Consider the following 13,437-nt stretch of genomic DNA (forward strand, 5'->3'; position numbering starts at 1 on the left):
GTTAAGTCAACCTTGTATGTGGTATCTGAACTGCCCAGACATAATGTTAAAGAATTTTTAATCACTCACCCATCAAAAATTTGTGAATCCGTTTTCATATGCCAGGCATTGAAGGGGATATATCAATGAAAAGAAACTTTAAGACAGCATCTCCAGCTCAGTTTGTTCTCACTGTGTAACTCACTATGTAACTGACGGCTATGAACTTCTATTGGCCCACCCTTGTCTCTCAGATTCTAGGATTACAGGTCTGCATCATCACACCTGCCTACAAAACTGATTCAAAACAAAGCAAAACCATAGATCCAATATTTTGATAGAAAATAATGATATTTATGTTCGTATAATGTTGAGGATTGAGCCTGGTAGGCACCCTCTCATGTTCTCACTTGAGAAAATAGGTATATTTAAATAGCTAATTCAAACTATGTTTTACTCCTGTAATTACAGCACCTGACAGCAGGAGGCAGAAGAGTTTGAGCCCAGCTTGGCTGTATAGTGGTAGCTTGCTTCAAAATAAGAACAGTTAGCTCAGGACAAAAGCACCTCATTTGTGGTATCTCTGATAGAAGCTTATTGGCCTCAGTTTAAAAACCATACTCTGCACCTTTATTTACATAAGGAATGGGGTGATTGGCTTTTGTTTTTGTTGAGAATATTTTTCATGCTTTCTAAAAATTCTTTTACATTGTGCACATCCAAGTGATGCCTTCCTAAGCAGCAACAAAGTGCTGTTACTGTTGTCAGTGCTTAGCTCAGAGCACCCCTCTCCTCCTGATGCAGCGTGAGCAGTCCTGAGCCAAAGTACTTAATTTTCTTCTCTTGCTGAAATTAGGAAACAGCACTTGGGCTCACTGAGGTCAGTGTTGTGCTCATTTCATTTTTCCTTTAAGTAATGTATCCATATTACTACACTTAGAAAATGGAAGAAGTTTTAAGTTCTTTACTCAAGCATAACCACATATCCCCAAAATGTTTCTATTTCAACAAGACTGCTAAACCTGCTTGTAATTTCAGTATATTTCCATGAGGCAAAACTAGGAACTAGATGGCTTTCTTTATTCTACCAAACTCCAAGAAAATGTGTGGGTCATTCATGCACCTAATTTCATTGTTGGTATTAAGTTTTCCCTTGCACTGGCTTCTTGTGAATAGGTTGCCAGTGAGTGGGGCTTAGTTCTCTGGGTAGGAGCGAGACTTTTTCCTTCTTTGTTTATATGTCAGTATGTTAATTACATGTTATAGTCATGCTAAGCCTAAAATTGTTGGACTCAGTTGACAAAGCTAGATGTTTCCAAAATTTGATTCTGGGTAAATGTCACAAACCTTCATCTAGGTATGAAGTCCTATTGTGTGTTGAGCTTATGTTACCAAACAAAATCATCTTAAAATCATAAATACTAAATGGGAGAAAGTCAAGGTAGCCTCTCTGTAACATGTTGAATGATGTGGGTTGGTTGAAACTCTTGATCGTTTTTTCCCTACATGACTTCTTTGTTTGGGGTTTTGGGGTTTTTTTGGGGGGAGGTTGTTTTGTTTTGTTTGTTGTTGTTGTTTCTTGAGACAGGATTTCTCTGTATAGTCCTGGCTGTCCAGAAATTCATTCTGTAGACCAGACTAGCCTCAATCTCAGCTCTGCCTGGCTCTGCCTCCCTGCCTCCTAGTGCTGGAGTTAAAGGCGTCCACTAGCGCTGCCCATGTTGATTGCTGCAGTAAGGGTCTTTTATAGAGATAGATGGAGGTGTGTTGTAATTGAGTCTTTGATGTAGTCCTGACAGAGAGGTTCATTTGAAGGTGTCATTCACACTTTATGCTCACTGCGTGCCTTTGATATAACACTTTAATTTCCTGCTTTGCTCTACTCCAGCTTACCTTTATCCATGAGCCTTTCAGTGCACACACACACTGTGCTTGTGTCATTTTGTAACGATCATAATAGCTAACATTTACTGAATGAAAGCAGTTAGGTATATCACTTTAAATGTTCTACTTCCCATTTAATACTCACAACAGATCTGTGTTGGGAGCACTGTCCTTAACGCTGCTTTACAGATGGAAAAGTTAAGGCACAGAGAGATTAATTTGGATAATGTCACAAAGCTAGCAGGTGGTGACAATAGAGAAGCATTCTTGTTCCAGATCCTGTGTTTATAACAACTTGGTTTATTTCCTCCTACGGATCACCAGCCCACTTTCTTTAAATTTTGACAACTGCAGTAATGTTTTTGGATCATAAAGCATAAATGTAATACCAAAACCATGTAGTAGGATCCAGATGGACCCACCACTATTCATACGTATTTTTTCCTTCTGTTTTTTCATTTCTGTCTGTTCCCCTACCCCCTACATAGGGTCTCACTTAGCCCAGGCTGGCTTCACACTCACTATATGGCTGAGGAGGATGGCTTTGAACTTCTGATCTTTCTGTCTCTTTAGTGTTGGGATTATAGACATTTGCCACCATACCTCATTTACGTAATCCTGGGATCAGACCTAGGACTTACATGCATGCTAGGCAAGCACTCTACCAGCTGAACTCTGTGTTCAGCCCTCGTACTATTCCCCCCACCCCACCCCACTCCTCTCCACTCCACTCCACCCCACCCTCTCTGTCTCTCTGTCTCTCTGTCTCTCTCTGTCTCTCTCTGTCTCTCTCTCTCTGTGTGTGTGTGTGTGTGTGTGTGTGTGTGTGTGATTAAGCTCTGTTCCTTTTATATACTGGACATTTTATATACTGTATATTTTTCTCAGAGTTAATTTTCTTCATTCAATTTATGGGATCTAACAGCTTGCTGTATTCTTATTTTGATGCTAAGTCATCTGTCTCAGTTGAAATTATCTATTGATTGCAAATGTTGTATGCTTGAACAGAGAAATACAGTTACGGTTACCGCTTTAGACTCATTTGGTTTTGAGTTCCTCAAAAACTCTTGTAAAATGAAAACTGGCACCACAGCTTTTTGGAAAGCTGTCACAGTTGGACATTAAAGTCACAAAATGTTTACAACGAAACCTATAAAGATTGAATGTGACAAAACACTGCCTGGTGTATTGAACATCCGTCTATAGAGAGACATCAGCTGCAGATGTGTCAGGACAGATGTGTCCAAGCCTTAACAAAGGGGCACGTTCTATCTACCACATGGAAAGTGGGCTGCTGAGTCATTACATCCCAGGTACTCATCACTCATGCTTTCAAACCATCAACTTAAACATTTTAGTTTATGAATATTTTACCTGCACATATCTTTCTGTGCATCATACGTATGCAGTGCTAGAGGAGACCAGAAGGTGGCATCAGATCCTCTGGAACTTAAGGACTATTGGGAGTTGCCATGTGGATGCTGGGAATTGAATCTGGATCCTCTGGAAGAACAGCCAGTGCTCTTAACAGCTAAGCCATCTTCCCAGACCTCTATAAACTTTTTAGGTCCATCCTTATAATCAATATATTCCTTCTCACAGTGAACATTGAGCTTTGCGTTATAAAAGAGGACTTAACAAAAAACACCAGTTCTGCTTTGGAAAGTTTTAAGGAAGAGTTTAAAACACATGTGAAGATACGGTTAAAGTCTTTATTATACACAATTCATTGGCATTTGTTCACATCTCCAGTAGATGGTGGTGGTTCTTAGGCTGTCAACCCCTCTTAAAGAGGGTGACCTTGAATTAAAGCAGAAGAAACATCTTCGAGGCACAATTATTTTTCGACAGTAAAAACAGGTAAGTATGGGGCTTACTTGCCAAGAGATGTTATAGATTATGGCCATTTCCTCGTGCTTCTATTATTTACTGCATGAGTAAAGGGTCAGGGACTTTGCCACCTTAGAGATAACAGCAGGGATGATGAATACAAGTTGTGTTGCACACGATGGAATTTTTGTGAATAATGAACCTGTACAAAGGCAGTCCTGTCATTCCCTCTTTCTTTAGTACATATGGCCAAAAGCAATCTGAGGAGGAAAGGATTTACTTCATTTTTACAGCTTGCAGTCCATCATGAAGAGAAGTCAGGGCCTGGACTCATTTAGGAACCTGAAGGCAAGGCCTGGACAGAGACCATGGAGGAGGAACACTGCTTACTGGCTTGCTCCCTCTGGCTTGCTCAGCTTGCTTTATTATACCTCAGGACCACCTGTCCAGCTGTGGTGCCAACCATAGTGAGCTGGGCCTTCCCACATCAGTCATTAATCAAGAAGATGCCTCATAGACTTGCCTACAGATCATTTGATACAGACTTTTTTCCCCCCAATTTAGGTTCCCTCTTGCCAAATGACTTTAGCTTATGGCCAGTTGACAAAAAGTAACAGGGAAGACTGATAAAGGAGGATTTCCATGAGTTTTCAGGATAGCCTGAGGTACAGAGTGAAACTGTCTAACAAAACACGGAGCAGCAATAGGAAAAAGTCACACAGTGGCACATGTAAGTGTGGACGGTGCATGCATAACACTTGAAGGTGACAGCGAGTTGCTGCTGGTAGTTTAGGTGCTTACCTGACTCATTAGTACATAGTGTATCGACTTAAGTCATTACTGTAATCGGAATGCTTTGCTATGGTGGCTGCCCTGCTTACACTGGTTAAGAAGCCACGAATGTGCAATGACACACTCATGCTGATTAAGTTTGGGCCAATGCAGTATAATTTCTGCTTGTGACAAAACTCAATAACACATTTTACCCCTGAGACGGAATCTCATGTACCTCAGGCTGCCTTGAAACTGACTGTGTAACAGGATTATGGTGGATGAATGATGTCCCAGCCTCTGCCCCCCAGTGCTGGGATTATAGGGGTGTACCCACTCTGTCCTATCCTGATCATCTACATTTTCTTCCAACGTCCTAAACAAGTTTAGGTTTCTTTAAGGCCGAGACTTAGAGTAAACTTAAAGTTGCTTACCACTTAAGTTTTCATAAAAACAGTAAGAGAGCCACAGTTGTGGCTTATACTTTATACCATGTAAATGCAAAAAAAAACTACATTTTTAGAACTAGCTAAATCTTTTTTTTTTTAAGATGTATTTATTATATATAAGTCGCTGTCTTCAAACACACCAGAAGAGGGCATCAGATCCTATTACAGATGGTTGTGAGCCACCATGTGGTTGCTGGGATTTGAACTCAGGACCTCTGGAAGAGCAGTCGGTGCTCTTAACCACTGAGCCATCTCTCCAGCCCAGAACTAGCTAAATCTCGATTCAATGTTTGGACCTAGAATTTTTTTTCCTTGAATGAATGTTTTGGCTGTATGTATGTCTGCACCATGTATGTGCTGGTTGTCTTCAGAGGTCAGAAGACATCAGATCTCGGGGATTAGAATTATAAACAGTAGTAAAGCACCTTGTGGGTGCTGGGAATTGAACTAGGGTCCTCTACAAGATCACCCAGTGCCCTCACTGCTCATTGCTCATGGAGGGTTTCTAGTAGCTTTAGTTTTCAGATGAGCTTTGTGGATGTCAGGATTGATCTCATAAATGCAAAAGTTAGGAATGAAAACACTCGGTGTGCTCTATGCTACTTTACAGCAAGAAAGCTAGTACAAACTAAGATAGTCACATGGCCAGCGTATGACAGGGATAAAGTGGCCTGCTATTTAGGTTCCTTTTTAAAAATTATTCTCGGAGGCGTGCCCCACAGTGTGCGTGAGGATGCCAGAGGCCAACTTTGTGCAGTCGTCTCTCTACCCACCACTGTAAGGGTTCTAGGGCCCTCAGGTTGCCAGCCCATTCAGCAAGCTCCTCTACCCGCTGAGCCTTCTCTCTGACCCACTTGTTTCTCTTTTAAACTGTGAATGATTTGGATTTCAGCAGCAAGGTAATGTTATCACTATAAAAGCCTGTCAGGGTTTTCGTTGTTACTTGGGCATTGTTGTTAGGGGAGTGGTCTTAATTTGGGGGCATGATTGATTGTGAAATAATTAGTTCATAGTTTGTATGGGGACTTTTTTTTTTTTTTTTTGGTTCTTTTTTTTTTCCGGAGCTGGGGACCGAACCCAGGGCCTTGCGCTTCCTAGGCAAGCGCTCTACCACTGAGCTAAATCCCCAACCCCTGGGGACTTATTTTTTAAATAACTTGTTATTACTCATGTGTGTCTGTCTGTCTGTCTGTCTGTCTGTCTGTCTGATGAAGTCAAATGGGTGTCTGATCCCTTGCAGCTGGAGGAGTTACAGCTTTCTGATGTGGGTGCTGAGAATTGAACTCAGGTCCTCTTCAAAAACAACCAACACATGGTCTTAACGTGGAGCCATCTCTTCAGTCCCATGCAGGGACTTTTAAAAGGGGAGGAATGGCCCCCTCTGCCATTGCCAGAAGTATATTTGTGAATGTGCTTTTCCCCTCGTTATCACCTTTTAATAAATTAATGACAATGTTATCTGAATAACACTTGGAGTCAGAGCCCCAAAGAGTGAAGTAGTGAGAAAACAAAAACAAGACCAGACAAAAGCCTGGAAAAGATGCTGACAGACAACTTTAAAGGGGTGCTTTTTCTGCGATACTATCCTGTATGGAAATCACCCTGTTTAACATTTCCGCCCACGTTGGGCTCCATTGTAAGTGTGTCCCCAGCATGCCTAGGGTCCATTTTCAGTTTGTCATTTGTATCACTTGCCAAACATTTCCATGGTACCTGCCACTTTCGTTGGAGTCGTTCTGTTTTGTTTTGAAATGGGGTAGCCCAGAATGAAGTTTTTAAATATTGCTATTGTCACTTCAGAAAAAAACAATTTTTTTTTTTTGGTTCTTTTTTTCGGAGCTGGGGACCGAACCCAGGGCCTTGCGCTTCCTAGGTAAGCGCTCTACCACTGAGCTAAATCCCCAGCCCCAAAAAACAATTTTTTTATCACATAAAAAAACATGCTCTGTGTGGTAGTGCACATCTTTAATCCCAGCAGTCAGGAGATAGAGGCAGGTAGTTCTCTTGAGTTCGAGGCCAGCCTGGTCTACAGGGTGAGTTCCAGGACAGCCAAGGCTACACAGAGAAACCATGTCCATAACAAAATAAACATATAAATAAGCAGTTTATAAGGATTATTTATGGTGCCTTTACCTGCTAAGCCATCTTGCTGGCCCTCATTGGGCCAGGCTTTAGAACCTTGTCTGAAGTCTGTCATACAAATTAAGTCTACCTATCTTAGATTTCCGAATACAGCTTTCATTCTTTCCTGGAGAGAAGCCTCTGCCACAGAGCAGGCTTTAGAACAGATGGCTGCTCAGGGAGATTGAGGAGTTTGTGATGTGTGCCTTTTTCCCAGGAAGGGGTCCATGGTCGTCACAGGCGTGGACTTCTCCTGCATAAGGAGAGGAAAAGCAAAATGTCTAGAATTAGGAGGTTTTTGCTCTTCTCTAACATGCAGAGCCAGGCGAGTGTGAAATAAACTCCTGTATTTTTTTCTTTGTCTTTTCTTTTTCTTTCTTTTTTCCTTTTAGTTGGTTTTAGAGGATTTAGTCTGTTTACCAGAAAACCCAGTATGATAATACTAAGAGTTTTTCCCAAATGGTTTTGTTTTAGGTACTTTCTACTCCAGAGTTACAGTTATATGTCAAAAGATGTGAATTTATGCAGTTTTACTTTTCTTTTTTGAGTCAGACCTCTTTATTTAGCTGTGGCTGTCTTGGAACTCTAGTAGATCAGGCTGTTGGAGTTCACAGAAATCCTCCTACCTCTGCCGCCCAGTGTTGGGATTACAGACATGCGCCACCTGCTGGTAACGTGTTAGGAAAGCACTCTACTAATTGAGCCATAGCCTCAGGCTCTGTGTTTGGGGGGCTGGGGAGCTGGGGAGGAGGGGGAGGTGTTACTTAAGATTGAACCCAGGGCCTACTACTAGGCAAGCATTGCACTGAGCTGTGTCCTCAGACCTTTTCAGTTTTTTTAAACTTATTTTGTTGCCTCAGGTAATAACTGTAATAGGAGTTTAAAGGAAAAGGATCTATTTTGCAGAGACTACTCATTTGTCTTAGTCAGAGGTATTTGTTTAGTGGGGTTATTTGTTTTCTAGAGACAAGGCCTCAGCAGGCTGGCCTTAAACTTGCAGCAGTCTTTCTGCACTGTGTGCTGGTATTATAGAACTGAACTGCTATGTCCAGCTTGAGGTGTTATTTGGACACTTCTATAAGAAAAATAGTTACTGGAGATTTATATTCTGATTTCCCCACTTTTTTGGTGGAGTATATGATTTTTGAAAACTTGCCTTACTTAGTCATTTGTGTGAGAGGAATTTTGGTTTTGTGGCATTCAGTTGGCTGCTGGGGTAAACATGCATGTTTAGTGTGGCCAGTTTATAACAGCTCCATTTGAAACGCTGTTACTGTTTTTTCTTATAACATTGTTTCCTGCTATTATACCTAAGCTGTCCTCCCCTCAGGGTCACTTCACTTCTCATCTGACATCTTAGACCAGTGAAGCCAGTGTTTTTTTAAGCCACACGTTTACATAGCTGTTACGCCTTATTTCTGCTCCTGCTCATTGTATGCTCTGTCCACTTGTTGCCAATTTTGTTAAAGCCGTGGTTTTGTCATGGTGACTGTTGTATTATGCGGAGTGGGTAAGTTGCCAGTCGCAGTTTTCTTGGCCTATGCCTACATGACATGAGCTATTTAGTTTGCCTCCTCTCTTCCCAAACCAGGGAAGAACTAACTAGCTCTTCCCGCCTCCCAAACGCAAGAGCAGGGATTGGAGGACTATGAAGTGAAAAGCCTAAATCTCAGCCTTAGAGAACTTAATAATGTCAGGAAGGCCTTTGAGATCACTGGCCCTGCTTGTAGACCTTATTTTCCAAGCCTTTCATTATTTTATTTGCCCTTTTCTGAACTCTACAATTTCCCTCTCTTGTAGCTGGTTCGATGCCCAGACCTGAATGCTGTGCTCCAGCTGTGGCCTCACCGGTGCTGAATAGAGAGGAAGAGCCACCTTCATAGCTTACATGTGATTCCTCTGCTTACACAACCCAATACTGGATTTACTTACTTTGGCAAGATAGCTGCATTGTGCACTGTATTTAATGTTACGTGTACTGTAACCCTGGGTCTTTCTCTGCATTGCTGCCGTCAAGCCCTCAATCCTGCCAATCTAAACCTCCTGCCTTTGTTTACCTGCCCTCCTCCCTTAGACTCCCCATGCATTCATGCACAATGAATGTCATCTTTTTATCCTCTGATTCCCTTTTACTTTAATCTTAAACTCTGGCAAGACTTTCACTCTGTCCTATAGATTTTCAGTGGTCAGCCAACCCTCCTCCCCCTGCTTTGGTAAGGGAGCGTCCCTCAAGCCTTTTCTCGGGTTCTTTTCCGTTCGTAGCCCAGAAACCTAAGCACTTGGTGTGGTGGATTGAGTAAGCATTCACCTGGCATTTCTGAAACACCACAACTCTGGTTCGGCCCCTTAAAGTTGTTACCTTGCTCAGCTGAACCTAGTTCAGTTTAGATTTCCTTGACTCTTTATGACCTCTGTCTTGGTGGATAGTTTAGTCCTACAGCCCCTCCTCCAGGGAGGCGAAAATGTACTATCAACATCAGTGTACCGGAGAGATTTCTCACAGTAAGGAGGTTAACTGTTATCTTCAGAAGAGTAGCCGTTAGTACTCGTAGAGTTCTCCAGTTGGAGGTGAGCTCGCTGGATGTTTCTGAGGTGAGTGAGGTGAGTGAAGCAAGCCTTGCTGCTCAAGTGGAGTGCACATCACCAAGCAAGCCAGCTGGTGGGTCTTGTCGGATTCGGTAGCTGACTCAAATGGGAGCTGCAGCCTCTTCTTTCCTGGACTCGGGAGCATCGTGATCTCTGATTTAGAGAGGGTTTTAGTTGGTTTGTTTAGGATTGTTGATACAGCCGCCCAGTCTTTTAATGATATGCTTTGATTAAGCATTCGGAGGCTAATGTATTGTACAATCTTTTCTGTGGGTGGTAAGAATTGGAAGGTCTCGAGTGTCCTTTTTATCTATGTGTAAGCTCTCTAGTGAATCCTAGTGGGTCTAAGAGTAGCAGTTAAGCTGGTGTTTGAGCACCCCGCCCCCCATCTTAGTGGATATATGTGCCCTGTTTAAACAGACTGCCCTTGAATTTGTGGTATTTATTAGACCTACAAAGTACTGCTTACGTGTATTTCTATCTTGAAGGAGAGAAAGTCAGTTTGGAAATCTTTTTAATGCAATTTCAGTATATCAAGTTAGACATTACCAAACACCTGGTAGATGTCAGCACGTTGTGCTAATTTTAAACATGTGTTACAGGTGTATACTTCAAGTAAAAGGTGTTGATAGCTGTCAGAGATGGCTGGTTTCAGTATTCACAGTTACATAACCAAAGAAAATTGTAAGCTCAATTTGGTGGCTTTGAAAAAAATGTCTTTTCTCTGGTTTCTCCCCATGTATATTATAAGAACTTGGTGAACCTATTTTTGATGAGAATAAATGTTTGCAAATATAGGAAGAAAATGGTAGAGTTGCTGTGCCCTGGTCACTTTCCTGTAAGGATGACACCCTTCTTGGAAAGGAATGTTAGTTTGGTTCCTTGGCTTCTGGGGTAACTCTCAGTGACCGAACTGAGTGGACTTTGCTGTTGTAGGAAGCCAATGAGTGGCAAGAAGGGCAATGGTTTCCATCTCCATTTATGGTCTCAGGAGGGGAAATGGTCAGGGCTGGGACTCTGTATTTACAGTCTTGGAGGAGTCAGGAGTGGTTGGGGTGTTCTTGGAGGCAGAAACTAGACATCGTAAGATAAAAATAAATTGTCAGAGGCTGTTTGCAATTCAAATTCCGATCTCTGAGGAGGGGGAAGGGCGCTGGGAGAGGGGAGTTCGAAGTCAAATGATATTTGCAGCGCTTGTCTCTTTCCATTGGGAGATTTGACCGTGACACACATTTCCCAAGTTTTTGTTCCTGATTGTTTAAGAAAAGTTTTGTCCTATGGGGTCAAAATTCTCTGTTACAAAAGAAAGCCGAGATGATTTTTAGAGAGTTTATGTGAAGCTTCAGTTTTCTGTAAGGATTGTTTGAGGTGGTGGGAGAGATTCTTTGACAGGGAAAGTGGGTAGGAGCTCCTGTGGGTGTCCAAGCTGCAGGTGGTGACTGTGTCAGGAGACCTTGTGGCTCATGCTCTTATTATTCTTTTTGCCTATTTGGATTTCAGGCCTCAGGGAACAGATTTTTAAAGAGTCCTTGAGGAAGTATCTTGTAGTTTGTCAGTTGTGATTTAAAGATCCTGCACCTCACGGAGATCCGTAAAGTTCCAGACTTGTTTTAGTTTGGTGAGAATAGGTCATATGTTGGCTGATGGAAGGTAATCTCTCCTTTAGGAAAGTCTTATAGTCTTGACAATGCTTATACATTAGGTTAGAGATGTACTAGTTTTAGCAGCTAAATTAGAAAATATTTAGGAGCCATTAGGGAAAGGGGGTTTTGTCTCAAGCAAATTGTCAGTGAAACCGTGTGATGGGGAAGAGTGATTAGAAGGAAAGGAAAGCAAACAGGCAGACATCGCACAGCCTGAATGTGGCTGGGTTCAAGTTGAGACTGAGTCCTTGGTGTCCTTTTGATGTACCTGGTAAGATAGCATGAGGTGTACTATTAATTTCAGGAACTGGGCCAGTCTGAAATAAAGACCCTAGAAAATGAGAGAGTGGAACAAGGCAGAAGTTACCCAGGTTTTGTTTAAGCTTGTATAATGCATTTACCTGCTGTGCCGAATGATGAGATGGCTCCCTTCCTCACCCACCTGAGAAGGACGTCAGCCTTGTTGGTTGGTTTGTTGATTTGTTTAGCTGGCAGTGTGAGTTGATAGATTAGTAAAATGTAGGTATTAATGTGCTATTATTGGTCTTTGTGTCTGAGACTAGGGGCTTGTGACAGGCATTTGATTTGATTGCTGCTCCAGTTGTAGACATTTTTGCCATGACAGAGTGAGTTAGGAAGGAACAGACTCTGTAAGTGATCTGTTTTGTTAGCTACTTGGTCTAGACAGCTATTTTCCCCTGTTCTTAACTAAGACTAAGGACGATGTTTTCCACTTGGGGAAATTCTTCTTTCTGTCCTCTTTCCCTCACGTTTTCCAAATTCTGGGCACCATAGCAGCTCTCTCTCCTGTGGCAGGTGTGCATCCTATTGGCTGGCTGGTATTTCTTTTTTTCCTCCCCCTTATCCTTTTTAAATGGGGGAGGGGGCATAAAATATGTGTATTGGGTATATGCAATAATGTTGTAATGTTTCTTGTTGTTTTAATTGATAATTGCAAAATAATTGTTTGAATTATAACATGTTTGAGTAAATGCTAAACTAGTATTTTTCTAATATAATAATGAATTTGAAATAGCATTCCTGTAACAATGTGTCTGTTTGTCTGTCTGTGTCTGTCTGACAGTAATTAATATCTGTGGTCCGTATCTGGAGGAGGAAGTACAGCTTTAAAGGAATAACAAAAGACTTTGTGTCTTAGACCCTTCGCAGGTGTTACAGTCGGGTGAAAGAACATGGTGTTGGGAAAAGAAAGAGCAGTTACACATTTGAACAGTTGGAACAGGTGTTTGGTCAGGGAGGATGGGATGCTCAGCCCTGCCAGCCTGTACTTATTAACAGTAGTGGCTTGTACCAGGAGCTGGAGTCAGATGGCAGCACTATGGAGGACTATTCACAGGAGGACTGGGGAAACCACAGTCAGGATCTCCATGGCTATCCAACAGATCAGGAATTGGGTAAGAAAACAGTGTGTGTGTGTGTGTGTGTGTGTGTGTGTGTGTGTGTGTGTGTGTCTGTGTGTGTCTGTCTGTCTGTCTGTCTGTCTGTCTACCTGGTAGTGCAATGGTATTTGCCATCTGTAATGACTTCTAGTGCTATCAGCACAAGGCATATTGCCAAACTGTTTGAGTCAACATGAGCATCCTTGGTTTAGCATCAAACCATTAAGTCGTGATTGCTATTGGCTACTTGGTGACTTGGGAACTGTTAATTTCCCCAAAGATAGAAGACTTCCTAACCCAAGTCACAGAAGGAGGTTCACTGTCAGAACTTTACACAATTCAAAATACCCCTGCTCTTTGTAAGCACTAAGACTTCCTGCTAAGAGCACTGACTCTTGGCCCAACTACTTTAAGTCTACATTTATGTGGTCCAGTTAAGAGGCTACATGCAGTTTTTGTTTGCGTGTATCACTGTATGTCAGGTGCTCCCAGTTTGACTTTCGTATTTGGGAACTGATCAGGTTTTAGCTATAGCCTGTGTACATCGGCAGCTAGTTGTGTAATGAGTGTGTTAGTAGGAAATGCCCTTCTGCCAAGGGAAGTGCTCAGGTGACTCTGAGAAAGTGCAGGCAGGGTTGGCAGTATAAATTTGTTTCCCTTGCTTAAGGAAAAAAAAAAAAAAACAACAGAAATCTTGCTGATGATAGAGAAATAAAGGAAAGGAGTGAGCTATTGTTGTGTTTTCTATTGATGCAATTTTAATTTCTCCCAAAT

At 42.0% G+C, this 13,437-nt stretch overlaps 1 protein-coding gene across 5 annotated transcripts in view; it reads left to right on the forward strand.

Annotated features, from left to right (window-relative positions):
- Msantd2 (Myb/SANT DNA binding domain containing 2) overlaps positions 1-13,437 on the forward strand; it is a 33,874-nt gene that overhangs the window by 14,229 nt on the left and 6,208 nt on the right. Inside the window, exons 1-2 of one of the 5 annotated variants that reach the window (XM_087563287.1) lie at positions 8,835-8,970; positions 12,423-12,678. In XM_087563287.1, coding sequence (XP_087419413.1) covers positions 12,603-12,678 — 76 coding nt within the window. In that variant the 5' untranslated portion in view covers positions 8,835-8,970; positions 12,423-12,602. 5 annotated transcript variants of the gene reach the window in all.

This window comes from Rattus norvegicus, chromosome 8, assembly GCF_021556685.1.
Source record: "Rattus norvegicus strain SHRSP/BbbUtx chromosome 8, alternate assembly SHRSP_T2T, whole genome shotgun sequence".
In the NCBI taxonomy this organism is placed as follows: domain Eukaryota; kingdom Metazoa; phylum Chordata; class Mammalia; order Rodentia; family Muridae; genus Rattus; species Rattus norvegicus.